General features: G+C 42.0%; 1 protein-coding gene across 1 annotated transcript; it reads left to right on the top strand.

Annotated features, from left to right (window-relative positions):
• The first annotated feature begins 485 nt into the window (after window positions 1-485).
• On the top strand, window positions 486-26,139 carry LOC117485954 (interleukin-10 receptor subunit beta-like). Its single transcript, XM_034134660.1, has 7 exons — window positions 486-685; window positions 1,666-1,786; window positions 10,877-11,055; window positions 12,664-12,818; window positions 13,042-13,195; window positions 14,889-15,034; window positions 25,469-26,139. Exons 1-7 carry the CDS (start codon window positions 634-636, stop codon window positions 25,610-25,612), a joined length of 951 nt encoding a protein of 316 aa, XP_033990551.1. The 5' UTR covers window positions 486-633; the 3' UTR covers window positions 25,613-26,139.
• The last annotated feature ends 1,401 nt before the right edge of the window (window positions 26,140-27,540 follow it).

The following is a 27,540-nucleotide window of genomic DNA, read 5'->3' on the forward strand; positions in this document are numbered from 1 at the left end:
TTGTGCAACTAGGCAGGTGTTTCTAAAAATAAATTCAAATACATGTATCATTGAGGTGAACAGGTGCCACATGCACAGATAAAAAGGTTACTTTTAAAAAAAGAAGAAAGCAGGGGAGAGCAAATCTTGTCTACATGTGTTGTGTTCTGATTTAGCAGGCATAACATTCAATGAGAAAGGGAAATCGAATCTTATTGTATTTATATCTAGCCCAATATCACAAAACACATTTTTCTAAAGGGGCTTTACAGATCCTGTGATATTCATGTTGAGTCTTTCATGTCCAATCACTACATGGAAACATTACAGATCCCTTATGGGCATGGGCCCAACCAAAATAATAACGCTAGTTATCAGGAATGTTTTTCCCAACAAAATGTACTTCTACAATTGGTCTAGCCCCGCCCCTGTGTACAGTTGCACAGTGCACGTCACGCTGACAGGGTTTGTGTTCCTTGAAGTCGCACGCGGTTCTGAGCAGGAAGGAGTTTCGTTTCCGCGGACTTCCCCGCCCCGGCCACTTGTCAGTAAACGCAACCAGGAAACACAGCATTTAAAATGAGACTCTCTCTCACACACACACTCCTCTGCTGGACTACATTATACACTGACTGAAGAGTTTTTTTGGACAACATGTCAGCCACTGTTTGCGTCTTTATCCTGTCAGCAGTGTGCGGACACACAGGTAACATCGTTCATCTCAATCATTCAGCTGAGGGCGCGCGGGTTGTTGCTTATGGTTATTACTCTAAGCTAAGGGCTAAAGTTTCAGCAGGAACTTTGACCCCAGTATCTCAAATAGCTTAGAGCTGGCCTGTTATTATATGTGTGTGTGTGTGTGTGTGTGTGTGTGTGTGTGTGTGTGTGTGTGTGTGTGTGTGTGTGTGTGTGTGTGTGTGTGTGTGTGTGTGTGTGTGTGTGTGTGTGTGTGTGTGTGTGTGTGTGTGTGTGTGTGTGTGTGTGTGTGTGTGTGTGTGTGTGGTGTGTGTGTGTGTGTGTGTGTGTGTGTGTGTGTGTGTGTGTGTGTGTGTGTGTGTGTGTGTGTGTGTGTGTGTGTGTGTGTGTGTGTGTGTGTGTGTGTGTGTGTGTGTGTGTGTGTGTGTGTGTGTGTGTGTGTGTGTGTGTGTGTCACCAGGACAATGACCAGAAGTGGGGGAGGTACTCAGATCTTGTACTTAATTAAAAGTAATACAAGTACAATAAAAGTGTAGGAATACTCTGTTACAAGTAAAATTCCTGCAGTCAAAATGTCACTCAAATAAAAGTAAAAAAAGTATCTGCATCAAAATATACTTAAAGCACCTAAAGTACTCATTATGCAAATTGCCCCATTTCAGAATAATATATATGATATGTTTTATAATGATTGATCATTAAAGTGTTATCAAAGCGGTTAAAGCTGCAGCTAGTTTGAATTACTTTGTATACTGCAGGGTAGCTTGTGAATTTACTCCAGGTGGAACTAAAGTCTGATTTAAGAGTTGATTATATTTCACATCATTAATGAAATTCTGCTTACTTTAATAAATGTAGTTACTTTACACCACTGACAATGATGATATGCAGACAGCAGCACAGTTAAAACATGTTTTGCTCCTTTTTATTGTATAGTGAAATGAAAAACAAACTGTGATAATACTAACGGTGTACGTGTGGACTGTACAGTGGTGTCAGGAGGCCTCAGCAGACCCACTAAGGTCCGCCTGACCTCTCAGGACATGAATCTGGTCCTGAGATGGGACTCGCCTGCAGGACCAGCCGGCCTGCTCTACACAGCGGAGTACAAGTGAGTCAGCCGCAGGGGGGTGAAGTAACTTAGTACATTTACTCAGTTACTGTACTGAAGTACAGTAACTTAGTACATTTACTCAGTTACTGTACTGAAGTACAATTTTAAAGGGACTTTATTTGAGTATTTACATTTTTGCTACTTTGTCTTTTTTACCAGGTAAATGATGTACTTTTACTCCACTACATGTATTTAGTACCCTGCATATTTGGATCGTATATTAACAATTATTATTAGCCATATTTGTCTATAAAATATCAGAAAAATAATTGTCACAAAATAAATGTCACTTACCTACCCCACCTTTAAGTACAATTTTTAGGTACTTATACTACTGAGTATTTTAATTTTACACTACTTTATACTTGTACTCCACTACATTTATCTGACAGCTTAAGTTACTTATATGATTCTGTTTTCTTCAAGTTTGTATCTTCTTGGTCGAATGAACTTATTGTAAGTCGCTTTGGATAAAAGCGTCAGCTAAATGAAATGTAATGTTACTTGTAATTTAAGAGTCAGATTATTAGCTAATAACAAATTGAAATCAACTCATACAGTAAATTACATGTTATAATAGGTTAGATGCCGTTTGATGCTTATACTTTTGTACTTTTATTCCAGTAAGATTTTGAATGCAGGACTTGTACTTGTTGCAGGGTATTTCTAATAGTATTGCTACTTAAGTATAATATCTGAGTACTTATTCCACCACTGCAAAAATGAAATCACAAATTCTCAGTGCAAGAGACAAGGTGGTTTAAACTTTTAAATACATACAAAACTTCTTGATTAATTATTTCAGATTTTCACTTCTTACGAAACTGAGGGTCACTCAGTGGCACCCAGAGCTGGAGAAATATCCAGGGATGAGGTTCAGCATTTAATACATTTTAGAGAAATCACCTTCTTTTACTGTTTAATCTCTGGATTTGAAGAGCTGCATAAGGTATGTGAATGCTGGATTCAAACAACTGAGGCGTAATCAAGTTTGAGTTAGTCCATCAATACTTGGATTCCCATTATTCTAACAAAAACACTGCAGCTGTTGGTCAGGTAAATGTTATTTGCATATGAATAGACTGTATCTGCTCCATCTTTCATGCTGGTGTGTTTCTCTGAATGCTGTGATCAGACAAGCAAAACAACATTTTCATGCTGATTCATTGGTAAATGTTCTTGATGTCAGCCAATTCATCTTAATCGTAGGCAAAGTATTTGTTTTGGAAAATTGGTGAATGTGGTGTGAGAGGTGGCTGGATTGATAATATCAGTTTTGTTTGTTTGAACTGAGGCTCTGGGTCTAACAGACAGATTGTATCAGGAGCATAATTTAACTGACAAACCCACAAAGCAAACACCACTCGCTGCACCCCCACCACTCCCCCTTCCCCCCCAACCATACCTGCTCCACAGAGAAACTGTGACCATGATCCCTCCCTTTTATATCAACAACAACATGAGCGCTGTTGCACTAAAGTACCGTCTCTTCTCGGAAAGAGGACGCTGAGTATACACAGCACACTGTTGACAAAATCTGAGCTGCATTAACCTGGCTGTTCACTGTGCATGTGTGAGGGAGGGATATATCACCAGGCCTGGGGAGTAACATAATACATGTGATGGAATATGTGATCAGGATACAAAAAACTGTAATACCTTACAGTGACATCAAAAAGACGTAATCAGATAACTGGGGATTAATAGCAGGATTACAATGTTCCTCATACATACAGTTTCAAACTCACACACACAAAGCAGAAATAAAATCTGAGTTGACAGGAAATGCTCCGTTTTAGTTTAATACACACAGTTAAGCTCACACACACTATTAAATTAACATATAGGTTCACCTACTGAATTAAAACAGAACAAATGAAGCAAAGAAAGTGAAAACCATAAAGCAGATTCAGGCAGTAGGCGTATAGATTCACACTTAAAGTATTATCCTACAGAACAGTACAGCTCTAAGAGAAGAGAGAACATCTGATCCTTTACAACAAACAAACAACCTTTATGTGTTCTTTTTAGATTACTAACACTGTCATCCTGCCAGTAATCCCCAATATTTAAAATTGTAATTTGATTATGTCTTTTTAATGTAACTGTACGGGAATACAGTTCCTTTTTTGTTGTTGTTAAAGGATCGTAATGTAATCTCCGATTCCTGTTAAAAAATAGATTTTTCTGAAATGTTTTTATATTTTGTCTGTCATTTAAAAAATGATTATGTTTTAATAGGTCAAAGGACTGTGTCTCATGTGAAAGGCGTAGTGATGGTCTGCCTACACTTTGAGCTATCATTAGCTTTGTTTCCAGCTGCAGTAAGCAAACAAAGAAAGTTGACAGCCATCTAGGGAAACATATTGAAGCTAAACGGGATATATATTTTCCTTTGGGGGTGTAGAGTCAAACTGATATAAAGAGAAAGAAAATGTTTCCAACCACAATAGGCAGCTGTTTTCAGAGAAAAAGCTCTAAAATCCACAGCATCTCCCTGCTCAGCTGCAGACAGCAGGCGACACAGTCACAGCCCAACATGGTAATCACAGCCCAAACCACAACCTGTGAGTCTGAAAAGTGAAGCCAAAGCAGAAATGCCTTAAACCTGCATTTTCCTCTAATATCCAGCAGGGGGGGGGGGGGGGGGCACTCCACTATTTTCCTTCACTACAGCTTTATGTTGATTATGTTAATCATCATCCCATTTAGAGTAAAACAGACGGTAAAACAGTGTAGGCCTATGCTTTAAGCTGCAATCACATAATACACGGTAAAACGACTCAGCACTGATGATGTCGTTGTGTTTCTCTGGAGAGAGCGGTGCGCTACCCTCAGCGTCGCACTCTAAATTGTTGCCAAGCGTTGCGCTCAAAGTTACAATTATTTAATCTTTGACCTTGTTTACCACTGACTGTCAACGCACAAACAGATGACTGCTGTATAGCGCCGCAAGCTAGCAGGGGACGTAACCATAAATCCCAAACTAGCTAGCTGTTTTCTCCGCAAGGCTCTGCTACCAACCTTGTGGTGTTTTAACCCTTTCAATATTCAAGATATGTATTGTCTCTATACTGTAACCGGCAGTTGCACTGTACAATGACATTCTTACCGTCAGATTTTCCCACCTAAGTATTAAGAAACTATACATTCAGACAAACATATAAGATAAAAACTAGCAAAGAAGAACATTTTGAAATATAAACTGACATACATTACACAAATAAAGAAAGAAAGTAGAAAGAAGTAGACTGTGCATTTTATCGAAGGTGTGTACAATTCCTGTCCCAGGCTAAAAGTCCATGATGTGCTGCATGCTAAAACTGAAACTAAATAAGATGTATAAACAGCAGGGTAGGGTATAGTGTGTAAATATAATTATGCATAAGAATTAGGGCTGTCAGTCGATTAAAGGGCCCATGTCATGGCCATTTCCACTGATCATAATTACATTGTTGAGGTATACTAAAATAGATTTATACTGTGCAATTTTCCAAACTCACATTGGTTTCGCATACAGCATCTCTGTAAAGTATGTGTATTCAGCAGTATTCACTCTCTCCACTAAACGGCTCGTCGGAGCTCTTGCCCCCCCTCCCTGTGAGCCTAGTGTGCTCCGATTGGTCAGCTCGGCCACTCTGTTCTGATTAGTCAACCACCAGAGAGGCTCCGCCCATGTCTAACAGTGCTTTTTTCGGCTCGATCTGAGCGGAACATCAGTCTTATAATGGCGTCGGTACAGCCGTATATTTTATACGCTAACTAACCGAACTGTACCTACAACTGTTGTTATAGAAGAGTAAGTTATTTTTACCTGTAATAAACTACTACTGTTTGATGAGAAATCAAATCATGGTTTGCTATATATGAATGATATGTTATAGGAGCAAATAATTCAGGGAAGAAAGGATAGGCCTACTAAGTATTTCCATCAAACTTTATTTTTAGAAATGTGCAAAATGAACATAAATATACATATATACACGGTATATCATCCATTCCTCCCCGTTGTCGGCATCTTGCCTATCGCAGCCGGGGCTTTTTAGGATGAGGCATCAGTGTGGTAGTCCCGTCCCCGTCATGTATTGTCCGCCAGGATCTGGCTGGACGAAATCAAATGCAAATCACAAAATATTAGAGAAACTTAGTTGTTTTAGATTTGTTAGTAGTAGTTGTGGTAGGAGTGTGGATCTATCTAATCCATCTATCTAATCAACACAGTAAGCTTGCCAGTTAATATGCTAACCTAGCTTTCTTGTTTACCTTGGTAGCAAACACGATATGAACGGTAACTCGGAGGAACGGCAACTATGATGTAGTGTAATAAAACTACTATGAACAAAAGCTAGTGGTTCATATTAGGCTAGCAATAACGTGTTTATAATTGCAATCTTATACGGGTAGTCTGCTACGTTCGGTCATTCATTGTAACTGGCATGAATACAATGTTTTCTGCTAGCATGTATAGCTAGCCTCGTTAGCTATACATGCTATCAGCGTAGCTCGGAGGAAAGCCAACTGTAATGTACTGACCGTACGGTAAATCACCCGGAGTATGAGTATTCCGTGTGTGAATGCAGACATTCTCTTGCCATGACAAACATGTAAGGCCATCTGCTGACATTGTAGTTGATATATTTAAACGCTAGCAACGTCGTTAGCCCAGTAAGCACTGTGTCAATGGCTTGTTTAGTGTAATAAAACCACTATGAACAAAAGCTAGTGATTCATATTAGGCTAGCAAGAACGTGTTTACAATTGCAATCTTATACGGGTAGTCTGCTACATTCATTGTAGCTGGCATAACAACAATGTTTTCCCGAGCAAACCCATGTCTAGCTCCGTTGGTTAGCTCGGTAGCATACATGCTAGGAACGCCAGCTATAATGTAATTACGTTTCGCGACTGACCGTACGGTAAATCACCCGGAGTATACTGTCTATGAGTATTTCGTGTGTGAATGCAGACATTCTCCTGCTATGAGATACATGTACTGTATGCAAGGCCATCTGCTGATATTAGAGTTGATGTATGGAAACGCTAGCAGTCCGACACACGTTTACACATTTAAACAGTCGTGGTAGATACCTTGTTTGATAAATACACAAATAACAATGCAAACTTACAGGTTGTGTACCCGAATCTTCCCCTGCTCCAAACGGTCCAAACAAACTAGGAATAGCATCGTCCTTCAGTTTCAAATGCTGTGCATATCCGGCCTCAAACTGGGCAATGTTTTGGAAGCTTTCGTCTTGTGAAATGCCGCGCACACAGTAACGTTCTTCGAACCTCTGAAGGAACAGTGTTAAACAGAAATTTCAACCACTGACTTCGTCGTGGTTCTTCCGTCGGTAGGACAAACAGCTCAGATTTCTCCTCACATTTCAGGAAACAGGTCCTTGGCATTGGCATGACTGGATCGATTGTGAACTGAACCAGAGCTTCCAACAGTAAATGTTAGGCTGGTAGAGGGTGCGGCCAGCGCCGCTGGGTGTGGCCATAGCTCTTCGGGATTGGTCCATTTAGTTCCGGGTACCGCATGACATCATGCCGTACCCGGAACTAAATGGAAGACTCAAATGGGCAGTGACGTATCTCCAACGAGGCGTTTTGGGGAGGTATTTTCTGTGTTAGAGTTTTACTCGCTACAGGGTGTACTTTGAGGGTTTTGACTCTGCACACCGTTTATATGCATAAAAACCTTCATAACACACAAGGGGACGGGTAATAACCGGAAAAGCATGACATGGGCCCTTTAAAATATTTAATCGCGATTAATCGCATGATTGTCCATAGTTAATCGCAAATTAATCGCACATTTTTTATCTGTTCTAAATGTATCTTAGAGGGATATTTTTCAAGTTTTTAATGCTCTTAACAACATATGAGTGGACAAATATGCTTTATATGTTTGTTTATTATCATTTGAACAATGACAAATATTCTCATGAATACAATGTGTGTGTGTGTGTGTGTGTGTGTGTGTGTGTGTGTGTGTGTGTGTGTGTGTGTGTGTGTGTGTGTGTGTGTGTGTGTGTGTGTGTGTGTGTGTGTGTGTGTGTGTGTGTGGTGTGTGTGTGTGTGTGTGTGTGTGTGTGTGTGTGTGTGTGTGTGTGTGTGTGTGTGTGTGTGTGTGTGTGTGTGTGTGTGTGTGTGTGTGTGTGTGTGTGTGTGTGGTGTGTGTGTGTGTGTGTGTGGTGTGTGTGTGTGTGTGTGTGTGTGTGTGTGTGTGTGTGTGTGTGTGTGTGTGTGTGTGTGTGTGTGTGTGTGTGTGTGTGTGTGTGTGTGTGTGTGTGTGTGTGTGTGTGTGTGAGATCGTTGGAGCTATGTGCAGCTCAAGGCATATATGCTCGAACGGGAGCTGTCTGGACGCTGCAATCATGTTGCGCGCACTATCCGTGCTGAGTGTGCTGACTTTTCGTACAATGTCCCACTGTCTGGCTACCTGCATAAAGTCAAGTGCTCGGTGCAGTTGTCGGCGAAATGTCGCTCCTCTGTTTTCATTGAAACAGCTCCTTATATCCGTTAACGCAGCTAGCTAGCACCAGATGCTAACAACAACAACACGTAAGGTGTGCCTTGCTCGCCCCACACATACACACACCCTCCCGGTTCCTCCCGATGGCCAGTCCGGGCCTGCCGGTGAGCGTGGAAGTGTGGTCTGCCACAAGCGGGCGGCAGGAGCGGGGCTGTCAGCATCAGCTTGTAGATAGTATTTTAAACTCGATGCGCTCTGAAACTACGGGGCGGGGCGGCCGAGGACAACAAATACACATGCGTTAATTGCGTTAAAATAATTAGTGGCGTTAATTTTTTTATTAAACGTTATTAACGCGTTAAATTGACAGCCCTAATAAGAATAGATAGATATAACAGTGTGGATATGAATGTAACATACATAGTGTGTTTTACTTCATAAAAACTGTCCGTCACAAATTGGCTGCCTGTCTTGTTAGTGCAATTTATGGCTCAGCAACCTTAAACGTTAACACAGAGAGATCAATAAAACACAAACACAGACATCGTTGAGATTCATTATTATTCAGTTGCGCAACAACAATGATAATCTTGGAGTACATCACCTGTCACAGCAGTCAATCGTGGAAATGCCCCCCGAATACCAGAAACAGAGGGCAGCAGTGGTGGCCGGTCCATAGGGGTGCTAGGGGCGCCGCCCCACCTCTTCCCATATTAAAAAATAAAAATAAAAATAAAAATAAAAAATATATTTAAAAGAAAATATATATTTTTATTTTTATTTTTAATGAACAAGGTAAATATTATATAATTGGTATCAGTAAAATGTATAATCTACAATAAAATCTCGTTTAAAATTGTGTTACGATGTCTAAAGTTACTGATAAGTCACATGTTTCCTGCCTGGCCTTGCCCGTGTACCTTCTCTCGTCTGGGCGCTAAGAGAGGAGCCCTCAACCAGTGCAGCAGCAGCCACTAGCAGCTGACTGTTGCTATCTGTAACGTGTAAACTATGCCACGAAAACTTAATTTCAGCCAATCAGCGTCGTCAAATATGATGGTCACAGGGCTCCTACGTGAACGCCCGGTGCAGTCTGTGAGTTGTTTGGACTCGTATCCAAGGAGACAAAACAGGAAGCTGTCATACACTCTGGAAGCTACAGCTAATGAAAACTCAGTTTTTGACATAAAAATGTTGCGAGTTCTGATCGCTCAGTGATGATACTTATATTTCTAGAATCTGTGGAATCTCAGCTTGTAAGCTTGTTTGTGCATATCCGATAAGTATATCGATTGATTTATACCTAGAGTGCGTTAGCATTTTTTCGCTCAGGGCTCATTTAGACGCTTCTTGTGAGACTTGTGTTTTGTTTCGGTAAACATGGTTCATATCATCAGTTAGATGCGTTTCCTCTGAGTAGGACACATGAATAGTTTATTACATTTTAAGAAGCCCTGAGACACAGTTTCGTGAGAAAAAAAACGGGGAAAAAAAGCCCCTTAACAGGTTAAATGGGAATTAAATCAGTGTTCCCAAAGCCCCGGTGTTCTGCAGTTTGTGTGGGCCTACTGTACTGTTGCACAGTTTATGCTGTAGAAACTATGTCCAGGACAAGGTGTTTGGAAGTTTTGGAAGATTCATAGCTAACCACACTGAAGTTATGGAGGTATTGATCAGTCTTCTCATATTTTTAAGCCTCAAATTGTCCTTCTCCCCCCCCCCCTCTAACATCACCAGAAGTCATGATTTAAGGGGTCTTTTCTCAAAAAAAATTACCGGGGGAGCATCCCCCCGGACCCCTCTAGTATTGTTTGATACTAGTATTGTTTGATCACCATTTCCACAGCCCCACCTAAAATATTTTCCACCAGCCGCCACTGGAGGGCGGCTGGTATAGGTTTTCTAAATGACACACAAACATGTTCCCTAACCATGTTTAACGCACACACATTGTCAGGTCTCCTAAACTTGGACATGATGTAGAAAGGTCATCATCTCATGACGTCTTTAGGAGTCTTGCAGGATATGAATTATCCAATTAACAAAACCATGTACGTCTGCACATGAACGCACATACATTTTCCTTACATTAACCAACACACCAACATCCTTATCGTTTCTTAGCTAATGCATGCTGGATATGAACCACTAACTTTAGACTTTAACTGTATTATATCTGAGGAAGACCTCCCTTGGACTTCCTCTGAACTTTGCCAATTGACTTAACATGGGTACATCTGCTGATAATTGCGGAAGAGGCAATGGAGCCTCTCTGACCTGTGTTACCTTAATAAATAAGCGAGAAACACGCTGTAATAAGGATTCTGCCATAACAGTCTTTTCCAGCACTCCACCAACTAGTATCACTTTTAGTTGAAAAAAAAAAAGATGGCGGCGACCACAATTACAAAATCAAGGCTTAAAAACAGTAAGCTTGCTATAGACTGTCCATGTCATGGCCACAGTGAGGGTTATAACGGTTGAGTTCATGATCAGATATTTCTTTGACAGCAAGGCATACTGTTAGCTTTGTGGGAAGCAGTGGATCATCACACCTGAAATGTAAATCACCAATGACAAAACCAATAATAACATAACTTTGTCCACAGATCCTCAGTGATTTCATACAGAGCGAGCTGTGTGAATATCTCCACCCTTGAATGTGACTTCACCCGCATTCCACAAGGCATATATCAGTTTGGAAAGTATACAGGCAGAGTGCGGGCGCAGTCGGGGACAGAGACCTCCGCCTGGGTGGAAAGTAACAACATTACCTTGGACAGAGAGAGTGAGTAGATGCATTCCGACATTTATCAGCAAGTACAGATTATCTGCAAAACATGTCATGTGAGAAACAATTTTAGGATGGATTATTATCGTTACTTTGTCCATATAAAATACTGGATAGGAGGGCAGAAATGCAAATGAGAGATGGTTGCAGGTTAAATATACCCCTTTTCCACTGAAATGAGTCCCAACCTAGCTCATAGCTGGGGCTAGTTCTCTTCGCAGTTAGTTCAACTTTCTAAGTCAGAACCCGTTTGCTTTTCCACCAACAAGAGCACGAGAAAAGCCACGTCACGACATCACTGTGTACATCGCTGATTATCCCTCTCAATAACAGGGACTACATTCATGCATGGATTTATTAAGAGAACTGAATACGGCTTGAGAAGTCAAATGATTTACGAGGGGAAATAACTCTGGATTTGGCTTTAAGCGCATTTTACAACTTTAAGACACCAATGATTTAAAAAAGGGCTATTCAAGTGTTCATCCTGGGTAGTTGAATCAGCTAGTATTTTTGGGACCAAATAACGTCACATACATGACATGGATTATGTTGTATCACCGTTTGGGCCCTCAAAAATGTGCTAAGTAGCCAGGTGTTCTTCCTGGAGGTTGGACAACTTCTCCAACTGTATACTCTTTATCAAAGTGGTTAACTGCTCACTGCTGTTATTATGGCTCAGTGGTATTTGGCAACTGCTGCAGTGTTTCGCCTCTCATCCACCAGCATTTACCATTTCCTAATGCCAGCTGCTGCTTGAAAGTAGTAATCCAACAACTGTCTGACTTTCAAACTAATGTCCCATGATGCATAATTCCCAATGATTATATATTATTAACTTTTAAATTGACAATATGTAACAACATAGTGTTGTTTGTTTAAGTTTCTCTCATATTTCATGGATGATGTTAGCCCAGCCACCAAAGCCATTCTGAAAAATCAACAACCCAATATAGGGCCAACAAAGCAAAAAGTGCTGGTCTTAATTGTCATCGAACATTAACCGCGCAGACCTATAGCATATTAATTATTCCCTAAAAAATATTTGATTAAGTATACTTGTTCCACAATGCTAGCAAATAGGTTGTCATTCAAAGTATGGTGGATATGAAATATGTCTCAAGTATCAGATAATAAGATAATATTGCACAGCATTTATAAATCTATTAATAATAATACGTACTATTTTTATGGCGCTTTTACAAGTGCTCAAAGACGCTTAACATACACAATATGTTCAACATAATATAATCTGTAATAGTGTTCTAGCCACTTTGTGATTTCTGCGCTTCTCCTTTGCAACAACTTTGAGCTTTTGCCATGAGTTGCTCCACTCAAGCCTCTGAGGTACCCGGACCCCGGTTCTTGGTGCCAGAATGGCAGAGTGTTGGTGCCGCAGTTAAAACCGTTTTTGGGGCCGAGAGCCGGCGCCACAGAATTGGAAACACGAAAATCGGCCCTGGAACCGCCTTGGTGGAAAAGGGATAATAGGGGTGGTGTGAATTTATTGAAGAAGAGCTAGAGTGACTTTTATTATGAGGTGTGAGTTTGCTTTTCCCAGGGAGGCTATATCGTTGTTATAACTCTTCTCCATCTCTTCCTCAGCCTTCATCACTTCACCCAATGTCTCTCTCCTCTCCAATGCTGCTGCCATCGAGGTTATCATTCAAGATCCAGTGTTCAGGATCTCTTCACTCAGAGAGCTTTACAGCTCAGCTACCTACAAGATCACCTACTGGCAGGACGGCCAGAGGCAAAAGGTGTGATGAACTCTTTAGGTGTGGTTTGTTTCACAGTAGATCTCAAAAGGTTCCAATGTGGCACACTAGAGCAACGCATTATAAGTTCTTTCTATAGCATTCAGAGCATGGGGGGGAACTGAGGGGGGGATAAGAGTGCAGCATGGTTATTTGTGACCTCTGTAGTGTCCTGTAGCCGCTGCACACCTCCACCCTCCTAAACAATCATCTGCTTTTCCTACAGACCAAGAACATGAGCAACATCCTGCAGAACCGGGTGGTTCTCAGTGACCTGGAGCCCTGGACCAGGTACTGCGTCCAGGTCCAGATCAGCACCGGGAGGAGGCCCAACCACCTCAGCCCGCCCAGCACCGCTGTTTGTGAGAGCACCACCATCGGTACGCTCTTTACTGGATTGATTCATTTCTTTATCTATTTCTAAAAACACAGTGGGAGAAATGCTGGTAATCTTTTAATCTGCCACATCGACATAAAATATTTTTGTTCTTCTAGCTCCTCCATGAGGTTCACATTTCTGGTTCTTACTGACTGAAAAAAGATTTCCATTACATTTCTGAAACTCTTGCTCCCTTCAGGATGTAGAAAAGTAAAATGTCTGATCCCTGAATTTCTGCACGAGGGGGGGGGGGGTGGTGAGTGCTGAGGTGCATAGTGCGTAAAAGTGGCCAAAGCTCTGCTGACTCAATAACTGCAGAGTTCCAAACCAGCTCTGGCATTAATATCAGCACCAGAACTGTGGGAGCTTCATGGCCGACCTGCTGCATCAAGCCTTACATCACCAAGCACAATGCCAAGAATTGGATGGAGGGGTGTAAAGCACGCCGCCACTGGACTCTGGAGCAGTGGAAACGTGTTCTGTGGAGTGACTAATCACGCTTCTCTATCTGGCCGTCTGATGGACCAGTCTGGGTTTGGCGAATGCCAGGAGAACGTAACCTGCCTGATTGCATCGTGCCAACTGTAAAGTTTGGTGGAGGAGGGATATGCTATGGTTGTTTTTCTCGGGTTGGCCTGGGCCCCTTAAGGCCCTGACACACCAAGCAGTCACCAGAGAACTCGCCGACGCCGACTGTTGCGTCGCCGTGTTCTCCTGCGTCTTGGCCATGTGTCGCACTGGAACACACCGCAAAGACTTCAGCCGAGCACGTACGAACTGCGCATGCGTGAGTGGCAATAACTCTCCTTACCAGCAGGCGGCGGTAGTGTGTATTCGTCATTCAAAAGAGGCAACAACCGGAAGACAGAGAAGAAGAACAGACTGTGTGATCTAAACAAACAGCAAATAGCATGTGCGTTCCATTTTCACTCTCGTCCATCGAAAACATGTTTCATGCGGTACTGGAGCTATCAGCCTGTGTTGCTTGTGGAAGACATTCCCAAGCAACCGTTTCGCTTCTCATGCACTGATTCGCTAGCTGAACAGCCAATCAGAGTGATTTCTTGGTCCGACTGCCTGTGGCCGACGCATGGCCGATTCAACATGTTGAATCGGCCATGCGTCGGCCATGAAAGGCCAAATAAGGCGTGTCACGGCCGACGGTGCGGGACACACCAAATTGAGTTTGGGCGACAGGGCACGCTTCGTCGTCCAACTAACGAAGACGGCCGATTTCGGCCTGGTGTGTCTGGGCCTTTAGTTCCAGTGACGGGGATTCTTAGTGCTTCATCTTACCAAGTCATTTTCGACCATTCTATGCTTCCAACTTTGTGGAAACAGTTTGGGGAAGAACCTTTCTGTTCCAGCATGACTGTGCCCCACAAAGCAAGGTCCACAAAGGCATGGTTGGATGAGTTTGGTGTGGAAGAACTTGACCTCAACCCCATTGAACACCTTTGGGATGAACTAGAACGGAGAGCCAGCCTCTCTCCTCATTGTCTGACCTCAGAAATGCTCTTCTGGATTAATAGGCAAAAATTCCCACAGACACACTGCAAAATCTTGTAGAAAGCCTTCCCAGAAGAGTGGAGGCTGCAATGACTGCTTCAGATCTAAAAGCATTTTGTGTCAACACATTACATCATCATTAGAAACGTGCTAATCCCAGCTGTGTTTCTCTGCTTCTTTTGCAGATGAAGAGGCTCCTTGGGTGGCAGCCGTGGTGACGTTTGTCATCACGGCGATGGCAGTGGCTCTGGTGGTGATTGCGGTGGTGTATCGGAAACGCATATCCCGCTTTCTCTGTCCAAAAGACGAACTGCCTCAGCACTTTAACGAGGTGTGTATGTGTATTTTTTAACAACAAATATTTTGGTTTATCAATCTCAATATTCTAATTTATCAAATACATGTAGTGCATTATAAAAGTACAATATTTGCCTCTGAATTGTAGTGGAATAGAATAGTAAAAGTAGAAGGACATGTAATTACAAAAGTAAAGTACCTTAAAATGTTTACAATTACAAGTAGTTAAGTAAATATCAAGTATCAGCATCAAAATATACTTAAAGTACCAAAAGTAAAAGTATTCATTATGATTGGCCCATTCCAGAATAATATGAAATGTTTTATAATGATTGATCATTACTATGAAGGTAGATATGGTGCAAAATGCGAGAGCGTGTAAAACCTGATGTGAGCACTTGCAGAAAATAAATCTGAGCTTGTGTGCATACATTTACACTTGTATAACATATCCACGTATCTGTGAACCAAATTTGAAGTCACAGAAGAAGAAAACAAGTTTTGTAGCTTGTAGAAAAAAAATGAACTTAGTGATGAAATGTTCACTTGCAGAAAAATATATATTTTTAAAATATATTTTCCATTACAACTGCAACTTGGTTATTACAACCTCTCAAATCAGTCATTACAACTTCACGAATCTGCTCTGTGGCACTATAAATCGATGAATCTGCGGCCTTGACTTTTGCTACACTTCTTGCGATGAATGTGTCGCTAAAGTAATTTTCACCTGTAGATGTGGGGGAAGGGAGGGGGGTTGGAGCTAAGGGGCGGAGCTATCAGAACGAGGAGGCGCAAGCTCGGGTCAGTCACCCCCCATGTCAGGTCGAACCGGATGACTGCGGGGCCCCGCATGTTGCCCCTTTCACACCAACGCGGTTCCAGGGCCGGTTCGGAGCTTGTGCCTGATAAGCACCGTTTTTTCCTGTTCACGCCGCAGCGTTGCCGGCTCTTTTCCCCAAAAACCGGTTCTTACCAAACTCGAAAAAAGTGTCGGTCTAGTCTAGAGTAGTGATGTGTCGGTCGCGAACGAGCCGATTCTTTTGAACGGCTCTTTGGTACGAACGAGGGGAACCGAGTCCTACTTGGTGAGAGCCGTTCTTGTTATCGTTCAATCGTTGGTCCGCACTCACTGCCTGCCAAAATCCACTCACCTTTTAAAAAGCTTGATTTTGTTCCCCAAGCGTATTCTGTGAAGACCCGCCCCTACTCTGATTGGTAGGTTTCAGCACGAGGAGTGAGATGGGGTGGGTCTTAACGGAATACGCGAGAGAGAGAAGTCATACCAAGTGGTACAGGACAGGTAGACAACGTGTTTTTCGGATGGAAAATGAGCCAAACGCGAAAACGCAGCAGCATTTGGATGCACTTCAACCAAAATCCAGGAAGTGATAAAGCGCACCATTTGTAAAGGCAACATATCCTTTAAAGCAGGGTCAACAAATAATCTCCATCGCCACTTAAAAACACAGTATCTAATATTAAGAGTTGCATGAATTTCATTCAAGGCAAGGCAACTTTATTTACTTAACACATACAGAGGGTAAATTCAAAGTACATTCACTGACATGATGACATGGATATGGCGCCACCTTGTGTCATGTTTACAATGCCGATTATTGACATTAGGTCTGGCAATACAGTCAATCATTATCCTGGTGATTATTTTGCAGATAAACCTAGTAACCCCGCCCCCTTTAAAAAAACGGCTCTTTTGAACGGCTCTTTTGAACGGCTCTTTGAAAGGAACGGAGCCATAAGATCCGGCTCCCTTCAAAGAGCCATAATTCCCATCACTAGTCTAGAGGCAAGAACCGCATACGTCACGCTTACGTCGGAGGGGGGCGAGATTAACCTGAACTAACAGTTTATGGAGAGTAAGGCAAATAAAAGTTTAAACAAGCAGTAGCGCTGAGCAAAATGACTAGAATGCAACCACACACTTGTAAAAGAAACACACTTTATAAAGTCAGGCAACGCAAACCAGTAACCAGGCTTCGTGTGATTCTGTTTATTTGTAGCCTACCTTACTTCGCTGTTATTGATCATTGTGGAGGGGCAGACGTTTTGTTTTGTATTATAGCAGCTATCAGATGGAATCAATACATGGGCTGCACAGGTTGTCATGTCCGACTATCACAAGTAGAATCATAATGAAAAATACGCCGGTAAAATGTGCCTGTAGAAAACGGCTTATGCCACAATAGGATAGCAACAAGTAGCCTAGTCATAGTCAGTGTAGCTTCGGTTGCTATGCTAACATCACCCATTTTATAACAGAGAAACTTAACAGCGTTGTGATGCCGAACAGCGTCAATTCATACTGAAACACATTAACTTATGGGGAATTGGGGATATTTATCAGCTGCTTGTGTGACAGTCAGACAGTGAATAGGCCTACTTTACAGCGGCCGCTGCTGTGAATTAACAGGAGAATAAACTCCAGTGGACGAGCAGCACTGCAGCGGTCGGTAAATGCCGCTGTAACACATTAATCAAGGCCCAGACACACCAGGCCGAAATCGGCCGTCTTCGGTTGTCTGACGAGGAAGCGTGCCCTGTCGCCCAAAGTCAATTTGGTGTGTCCCGAACCCTCGGCCGTGACACGCCTTATTTGGCCTTTCACGGTCGACACACGGCCGATTCAACATGTTGAATCGGCCTTGTGTCGGACACAAGCTATCGGGCCAAGAAACCACTCTGATCAGCTGTTCAGCTAGCAAATGAGAAGCGAAACGGAAGTGAGGGACGTAAACAAACGATTTAAGAAGGCACAGGACAGCAGAGGCCTGTACTACGATGCCGGATTTTCGCTTAGCCGGCTGACTTCAGGGAAAACTCGGGCTTTCCGGTCCTACGACGCTGGTTCTCTTTTTAGCGGGCTAGATCTCCATGGTAACTTATGCTGAGCGGCTAACCTCCTCGGGAGGAGGTTAGGTTGCAGGCTAAGAGATCAACTCAGTGAAAGCACCGCCTGCTGACCAATCAGAGCTCCGTGTGTTTAAAGCTATCAAATCATATTACAGGATAGAGGAAATACAGAAAAACTGCCGATTCAGGAAAGACGGCCGGCAAAAATCAACTGACTGTGTGAACGTGAAAATGAATAGAATATCCCCTCCCATCTTCAGAGCAATCTGACTATTATAACATTAGCGTTAAGAAAGCTTACTTAAATATCTGCCACAACATAAGTAACCGGATCAGAGTAACATTACGTACAGTCCGCGGCACTGTGAGTGCAGACGTCGATGTGTCCCATTATCATTCATATCATATCACATCATAATGTATCATATATTTCCTTATCTGAGTCAGCTGAGCCGTATCTGGCCGTGCAACACTCACAGTGTCACATACTGTATGCAGAAGTATTATTTTAAACAACACATTAAGTTGACGAAACACTCGAGTCAAATTCTCCTAATTAAAGTCAGACCCACTCGTGTCTTGGACGGGGCAGTGATTTTATAAACCTGTTAATGTACGCATTCAAACGCTTTTTCTTTTACCAGCTGTATTCACATTGCAGGTGCAGCTATGTGGCTTTTATCCTGGATAAAGTGTTTAAGTCATGGATGTTTAAAGTTTAACTTCTTCATATTTGACTAATATTAAAGTTCACTTTTCATTCAGGAAGTATGACGCGCTGCGCTGTCAGTACGCTTGTCCATGTTTGAGATTGGTCGAATGCTCCAAATACCACCCCTTTCATGTGAACGCGCACCTAACTAGATAGGACACGGCTGGCTTGAGCGATCCACTTGATAACCAGCGTCGTAGTACAGTTTAGCGAGAGCGCGTATGTTTTGGATTGGGCCAACCGGCTAACTCAAACATATCCAGGTTAGGAAAATCCAGGTTCGTAGTACAGGCCTCAGCTAAACCCCAGCAGGTGATACTTAAAGACATCAAACATAGCCCTTAAATGTCCTCTCTTACCTCCCACACATAGCAGGGACATCTCTGATATCGGCGGGAGCGTCCCCGGCTGTCCTCTGCTGAGAGCTCCGTGATTTGTTTGGTCAAGTCCGGTTTTTCATCTCATCGGTTTATTTGTCAGTATAAAGTTGCAGGATTAGTCTCAAGTACCTCAACATTGTCCTTAAGTACAGTGTCTAAGTAAATGAGATACTGTCTACTGCTGTTCATTTACCTATTGTGAGTCGCCTCGGATAAAAGCATCACATGGAAATGTAAATTTAGCAAGAAGTGGCCATTATTACATTACATACATTACTTGCTGACTCAATAAACTACACACCCGCCAGAACACTGCGATCATCAGATGCAGGTCTATTAACTGTGATTTTATAGTATGTCTGCACTTTATGCGCTCATTTCATCATTCATGTATTTTTATATTCTAAAACATGTTTTCGATGGACGAGAGTGAAAATGGAACGCACACGCTATTTGTTGTTTGTTTATATCACAGTCTGTTCTTCTTCTCTTTCTTCCGGTTGTTGCCTATTTTGAATGACGAATACACACTACTGCTGGTAAGGAGAGTTATTGCCACTCATGCATGCGCAGTTCGTACGTGCTCGGCTGAAGTCTTTGCGGTGTGTTCCAGTGCGACACATGGCCAAGACTCAGGAGAACTCGCCGATGCAACAGTCGGTGTCGGTGTCGGCGAGTTCTCTGGTGACTGCCTGGTGTGTCTGGGCCGTAATCAACAATGAACCACGGCACTCTGGAGAAAAGTACAAGGTTGGAGAAGTAGTTATTTAATTTAATCTGGCTTTGTATGATTAAAAGTAACACGATCATCGACCCGACGCATGTCCCCCATTGTTGTTGTTGTGAGCGAAGCACGGAGCTAGAACAGGAGCTGAGTTGGTTTGAAAGGGGCTGCGTCATTCTGATAGCTCCTCCCCTTCGCTCCAACCCCCCTCCCTTCCCCCACATCTACAGGTGAAAATTACTTTAGCGACACATTCATCGCAAGAAGTGTAGCAAAAGTCAAGGCCGCAGATTCATCGATTTATAGTGCCACAGAGCAGATTCGTGAAGTTGTAATGACTGATTTGAGAGGTTGTAATAACCAAGTTGCAGTTGTAATGGAAAATATATTTTAAAAATATATATTTTTCTGCAAGTGAACATTTCATCACTAAGTTCATTTTTTTTCTACAAGCTACAACACTTTTTTTCTTCTTCTGTGACTTCAAATTTGGTTCACAGATACGTGGATATTTTATACAAGTGTAAATGTATGCACACAAGCTCAGATTTTTTTTCTGCAAGTGCTCCCATCAGGTTTTACACGCTCTCGCATTTTGCACCATATCTACCTTCATAATTAAAGTGTTCTCAAAGCTGGTAAAGGTGCAGCTAGTTTGAATGACTTTGTATACTGCAGGGTAGCTTGTGAATTTACTCCAGGTGGAACTAAAGTCTGATTTAACACTTGATTATATTTCACATCATTCATCCAAATCTGTAAATTAACTAAAGGTATTAAATAAATGTAGTGGAGTAAAAGTACACAATTTACCTCTGCACTATAGTGGTGTAGTAGTAGTAAAACATTTAAATACTCAAGTAAACTACAAGTCCCTCAAAATTGTATTTAAGTACAGGACTCGAGTAAATCTACTTTGTTACTTTATGCCACTGGTATTTGTTCAGTAAGGGTGCATTCACACCAGCTGTCGTGGCTTCCTTCCTTGTCTTTCCATTAAGCCACTAGACGCCTTAAAGTGGACCTATCATGCTATATTTAAATGATATATTGTAGGGCCATACCTATATACAGTGGCGTTTTTATATGTACAAAAGTAGTGGGGCACAAAAAACTTAGATGTCTATATATAAGCTTCTGCAGTGACGTGCAGTGAGGTTCATGGCTGGTGAGGCACTGGCACTGACTCTTCAGGTTTACAAATATTATATTTTGACCTAAACCAAAATATAATATTATTTTCAAAAGCTTTTTTTGTCTGATGCTTCGATTAATTTTAAACAGACAGTTCAACAAAAGGATACCCAAAAAATGTAATTTTATCACTTAAATATTGAATTGTTCTCTCTTAGTAAGATCCCATTTTCAATAAAATGGCGGTCTTACCTTGACTTGAAGATGAAGTCCATTTGCCTATCCTTCTGGACAAACATTTCTATTACTTTTTTGTAAAAGTCCTCCTTATCTTCTTGTAGTTTCAAAAGTCTATCATAAATCTAATCCATAGATTTATGATAAAAAAATTATATAAGTAGGGTAGACATGTGGATGTTATCCGGCTAATCAAAACGTGCATTTATCTAACAGGTACGTTTCCCACAGATCTTATTTCGAGCTATTTTCTAAAATCCTCTGTAGAAATCTCATTGCTTTTTTGTGCTTACTTCCTGGTTTTAGGACGCGCCACTGCAGCTCTCTCGTCTCCTCTTCAAGCACCACACTTTTCGCGGCACACGTACTTACAGCCAATCAGCTCTGAATGATTTGAGATGACGTATGGTGGGGATGGTAGCTCCGTGCCCCTCTGGTCATTATTTTTTTGCCACACACATTACATTAAAATACTCTGAGCATGCGCAGTGTAGTTTTTACAGTCACCGTTCACTTCACAGCGAGAGGAAGGGGCATAATCAGGTTTTGTCCCACATGGCTCTAAACAGCTCAATAGGCACACACTGTGACTGTAGACACACTAATTAGAAGAACACAGACTAAAACAGGAATGTACAGACGAATCAGATGATTAAACATGATCTTAAAATATATTTTATATATTTTTTTATTTATTTTTTTGCATTTTTGTAATCATTATTTGTAATACTTTCTGCTGACACTAGGTGGGGCTGTGCCCCACCTGCCCCTAATGACCAGTCGCCACTGCCTATATAAGATATATTTATACGTTTCTGTTTTCAAAATACCAAACAGATCATGCATTTTAGCCATGCCTCATTTCGCTCTATGTGCTGTTTGCTGTCTATGGGTCTGATTCTGCTGACCACGCCCCCCTGCAGGAGAGGGGAGCCATGCTCTGATCAGCTGCTGGGATGTCAGAAGAGGGGGAGAAAAAGAGATCTCCGTCCTCCGTGTTTTATTATATGGAGTCGTTATTCATTTGTTTTAAAGCTCAATAAATAACAAAGAAGACCTTTGACCGGCACTTTTCTAATTTTGTCCGGAAGATTTAAACTTTAACGGACATCTTGACCGGCGAAAGAAACTGAAACTGAAACTCTGCCGCACGGTCCCCTCGTTCCTTGGAAGAGGTGGAGAGGTGGGTGTTTGTCATCTGCTGGTGGACTAACCGGAGAGAATTACAGTGCTTGCCTCGACGAGGAGGGATTGCATTGAATTAAAGCAGCGGGAGCAAACGCTTGCCTCGGGAGGGAGAAAAAAAGCCACAGCGGAGAATAAACAGAAGGGTAACCATGGTAACTATGGGCGGGAAGTCTTCTTCGCTGCTTTGTGGCAGACTACAGCGCCACTTACAGGCCTGGCATATGTACTACAGCGTCTCCAGCGCTTTCGAGCGGCAATGGCTGGCCGTGGCCCAACCCCACATTCCCCTGATAGGTGGAGAGTTGGCCCAATAGCCGTAGCGCCACTTCTGTGACGTCATAGAAGTGTTCAAATCTGGATCAGTCTGTATCAGATCCGTTGCAGCCCCTTTTTTAGAGATTTGGGTATGGAGGAAAATAGAGAGGGTTGTGTTTTCTGACACTTGGTGAGTTCCCTGGAACACCGGGGACACATATTCATGTATAAAAGACGTACAAAAGTGCATTTTGCATGATAGGTCCCCTTTAAACAGACAGTTCTAACTCGTTTCTTTCCTTTAAATTACTCACAGTTTGAAGTGTTGATTGGCCTCCGATGGTTTAGATGATGTTGCGATGTGTTTGCTCAAAATAAAATAACAAACTTTTGCACATGCAACAAAGAAAATAGGCCTTTACAATATTCAAAAGAAATAGGCAAAACTCAAATAAAATAACAAACAACTTAGGTATTCTTTCTTTCTTGATAATGCTTATAACTTCATAACTTAAAGGGTACTTGTACGATTTGTGTGTACATGTACGGTTAAAAACTGTTCCTCGACGGCGTCTCTCAACAGGTTGCCCATCACTGTGGCTTTAGCACAGGCGCCGTGGGAAATGTAGTCCTTTATAGTGCGTTGACTACAGACGTCACAATTAAGTGGCCTTTCTTATAAAAGCAAAATACTGGCTCTAACACCAGCCTTTTATAGTCCGGTTGCATCGAACCCTGGTGCGTTTAGCCGCTTGGTGCGGTTCGTTTGGGTCGGTGTGAACACAGTCCGAGACCTCTGAAGTGAACTAAACAACCGGACTATGGTCCGCTAAAATAGGTGGTCTCGGACCGCTTGCTAGTGAACTCTGGAGCGGTTCATCGCTGGTGTGAACGCAGTCCGCACCAAAACATAGGAAGCGTAGTATTTACGTGTCACAAGAATGCGGGTGTCTTCATTTCTTTAGTGAAAGAGTGAAGCAGAATGATGTGTTGAACACAGGTTGAACAGTGTCGTGTAAAGTAAAAACAACTATCAAACTAAAAACTATACATAAAAGTCAGAGCCACCTGCCGTCGGTGAAACCCCCTCCTTACTGCAGAACGTCTCATTATATGTGTTATAATGTTTTGTATCGCACGTTGTCTGATTATATAATCATATGCGCCGTTGCTGTTGATATGCTCTCCAGATCAACAACAGCATGAAAATAATTTACCGATGCTCCATGGCGGAGGCTCCGGTAGAAATTGCCGGGATTTGCGTTTTTACCCCCCTTAATGTCTATGGGCTCAGAACAGTCTCATAATACACACATGCACATAGAAGGATTCACACTTGTATTTCATGATCCGCAAAAGGATTCACACTTATGTATGGATCAAAAATACATATGTAAAACTTTTTTCTGTATTTGGATTTTATTTACATGTATATGAAACGGAACACATTTGTGTGTGCATTGACAAACACAAGTGTGGATCCGGAAATACAAGTGTGAATCCTTTTGCGGATCATGAGATACAAGTGTGAATCCTTCTGTGTGCATGTGCAACACACTCTCACTCCCTAAGCGTCCAGGAGCGACGCTTGGTCAGGGTCCCGTGGCGTCCAGTTGTGATGCGCCGAGGCTCCTTCAGCTTCATAAACGGACGCAAAGAGCTTTCAACTGATTGCAATGTATTCCCATCGGCGTCGGTATTTGACGCTTAGGGAATTCGTTTGTGTCGGAGGCTGTTAAAGGCAATGTGAGCGTCCATTCCCATTGGATAACAGGGAATTGTACACCCGGAAGTAAGTATTCCCCTTACTGTCGATTGATTTGACAGTGATATCTCCACTACTCATCAACTCAAAAACACCAGATTACTGTATCCTTGTTAATTAAACGACATTGATAGGTTTTAGTGTGTGTACAATGCTTTTGTCACGTTTTCCCCTTCAATTCTGAGAAACAAGTCGTTTTCTATGAGTTTTGGATGGCCGAAGACATGACATTACCCACAATCCTCTGTAGCAACCATAGACTGTATAAAACAATTAAATAATACATTATTCCGAGTGTGCTTGCTTTTCTCTTTGAAAGTCATCACATAACGGCATTGTAATACACGTTTCGGCTGCATTAAATATGACATATCTGCCGTAGTTAACTATGTATAGAGCCCTGATGAGAACACTTCTAGACAAACAGGAACTGCCGCCAAAACTGAAAACTTGACGTGGATCTTAAATATATAAGCAATTAAACCACATCTTACATTTCTTTCTTTCACACAATACGTCTCCTTGCAGTATCAACACTAATTTGGCTGACTTTTATATTTGATCCAATTGGTAGATAGGCTGTATTTACGCCATCAATGTCGTTTAATTAACAAGGATACAGTAATCTGGTGTTTTTGAGTTGATGAGTAGTGGAGATATCACTGTCAAATCAATCGACAGTAAGGGGAATACTTACTTCCGGGTGTACAATTCTCCGTTATCCAATGGGAATGGACGCTCACATTGCCTTTAACAGCCTCCGACACAAACGAATGCCGTGCTTCCCTAAGCGTCAAATACCGACGCCGATGGGAATACATTGCAATCAGTTGAACGCTCTTTGCGTCCGTTGATGAAGCTGAAGGAGCCTCGGCGCGTCACAACTGGACGCCACGGGACCCTGACCAAGCGTCGCTCCTGGACGCTTAGGGAGTGAGAGTGTGTTGGCATGTGTGTATTATGAGACTGTTCTGAGCCCATAAATGTCTGACCAATTGTTGAACAGCATTTCCGAGCACATGACTTGTGTTTAAAGTTTATAGTCCGTTTTAATTTTGCCCGTGTGAACGCAAACCGAACCTTCTGAAAAATGAAACAATGTAACAAACTGTGGTCTGGTGCGCACCACAGAAGTGGACTATTAGGTGTGAATGCAGTCTTTATCCAGGTATTTAACACAAGTTCCTTCCCCCCCCCCCCAGGACCTGATGAAACGCCCCAACTCGTCCTGGTACATAGCCATAGCCGAGGAGATCTTCCACCAGGTGATCATCATCCCAGACAGCAGTGTCCTGGAGGCAGAGCGCCCTCTGGAGGCAGAGCCGCCTCACAACACACAGACATAGAAGCAGGGGGGTAGCCGCATGAAGAAGAGCTGATCTGCAGTCAGGTGAGACTGTAACAGATTATCAGCAGGGACACTGAGAAACAGTGGAAGCATGGATTCTTGCCTGACATCAGAGTTTGAGCACATTTTCCAGGAGTCCCATATGAAACAGTGAAGAGGGGAGATGGCAGAGCGACAGGAATGATAGCTCATCCTGCTGATGTTGTTCCTGTGATGGACAGGTGTAATGATGCCCTCATTTCACCTCATGCTGATAGAAGGAGCATGGCACCCACACAAGTATTTATGCTGCCATGGTCAGGGTCGGGAGGATTATTTAAAAAAAGTAATTGCTAGTTACCTATACAACATTTTTTAAGTAACTTCATCTGGGTATTGAAATATTAAAATAATGTAACCCGATTAATGCTTTCCGTTACTCTTGGATTACCTAATTGTCAAATACAGGCTAATAAATAAAAGAGAAAATAAATATAAGATGTTTTTTACTTAAAGGTGGGGTAGGTAATTTTGGAGAAGCCAGCTCGAGTGCGCTAGAATTTGAAAATACACAGCCGGAAAAAATCTGCCACTTCCTTACAGAGCCCCTCCTCCACCACACACGAACGCGCACATGACCAATGAGGGCACGAGATAAGTTTGTGCACAGATGGAAGGCTGACAGGCAGGTAGGCCATCCAGTTATTTTAGCCGGGCCGGCTCAGATGATTGGTCGTACTTTTTACAGTACTACGGCTTCCACAGAGGACATTTTTTAATGGATTTTTTGTCAAAGCACTTAAGATATTCATTGCTATCGTGATGTTAAGAGCATTCCATGGAATATAACAAGTGTATCTCGAGCCGGTTTCTCAAACTTACCTACCCCACCTTTAAGTTTATTAACCTGTTTTTCAGGTCTCAGGCTCGAAAATGACATTCCCAGAACAAATGACCATATATTCCCTTCTAAAAGGGTTAAATTAATAATCTTTTTTCTCAAAGTAATGATAAACCTGTGAGTTGGATGTAGAAAAGTCAGAATCAATATAGATGTTTTTTATTTTAAAGAAAATTCTGATTTTACATAGTAAAAAACTGTAAATGATAGTGTCCGTCCAAAAATTCTTTTTTACTTATAGTGAAAACTACCCTTGGATGATGGTAAGGTAGACTAAAAGCTTTAGGAATCCAAAGTACAACATATAAGTACCCTGTATCAAGATTGATGCAAAACAAGTGACATTTGACCTTTTTAGAGAGGTTTAGCCAAAAACACTCCACCTCTGAGGTGATTTCAGTGGAAATTGTTTTGTTTTCATATCTCTGGAACCCATTGGTCGATTTTGATGGTTGACACCTTTCTGACCGTTAGAGCCAATAGAATCGAAGGGGGAGTCCCCCACACACACTCATTGTGAAACAAAAAGGTGGGGGCTTTGCGCATGTAATTTTGTATTAGAGTGAAGCTACAGTCTAGCTCTGACATCTAGAAACGTAAAAACATGGATTATCCGTCTGTTTGCTCATGGATTATCAGAAATCATTTCAAAGGGACACAGACACATTGGATTAACCTATGGATTAACTTCAGCAGCGTTTTTATCGTTTTAATGCCATTGAAGACCACTTTGGAGAGACTACAGAGCCAAGGTAAAAATGTTAGCATTTTTAGCTACCTAGCGTCACCTGTTTTGATGTCTGTTTTTGTTTATAACGTCGCAAATTCGTATAATTCAGTGATAATGAGGGTACCCATCGATTCTGTGTCACCTCACGATGTGAATCGATGTCATGGATGTGGAGAAGAGATAAATAATAAGGTTTTGTGAGTGATTTTCGGTGCAGTAATCTGTTAGCATTTTTCGCTCGTTGCTAATTCAGAGGCTCAGTGTTAGCATTGTGGGTTTTCTTTTGAAAAAAAAAAAAAAAATGATCAGTTAGATG

The sequence above is a fragment of the Trematomus bernacchii genome, unplaced genomic scaffold, assembly GCF_902827165.1.
Source record: "Trematomus bernacchii unplaced genomic scaffold, fTreBer1.1, whole genome shotgun sequence".
NCBI lineage: Eukaryota > Metazoa > Chordata > Actinopteri > Perciformes > Nototheniidae > Trematomus > Trematomus bernacchii.

Excerpts from the sequence above, each read along its gene's own strand:
- LOC117485954 (XM_034134660.1), top strand. The coding sequence starts at position 634 with ATGTCAGCCACTGTTTGCGTCTTTATCCTGTCAGCAGTGTGCGGACAC. Across the intron at positions 1,787-10,876 it reads CTCTACACAGCGGAGTACAA|ATCCTCAGTGATTTCATACA; the intron begins GTGAGTCAGCCG and ends CTTTGTCCACAG. Across the intron at positions 15,035-25,468 it reads TGCCTCAGCACTTTAACGAG|GACCTGATGAAACGCCCCAA; the intron begins GTGTGTATGTGT and ends CCCCCCCCCCAG.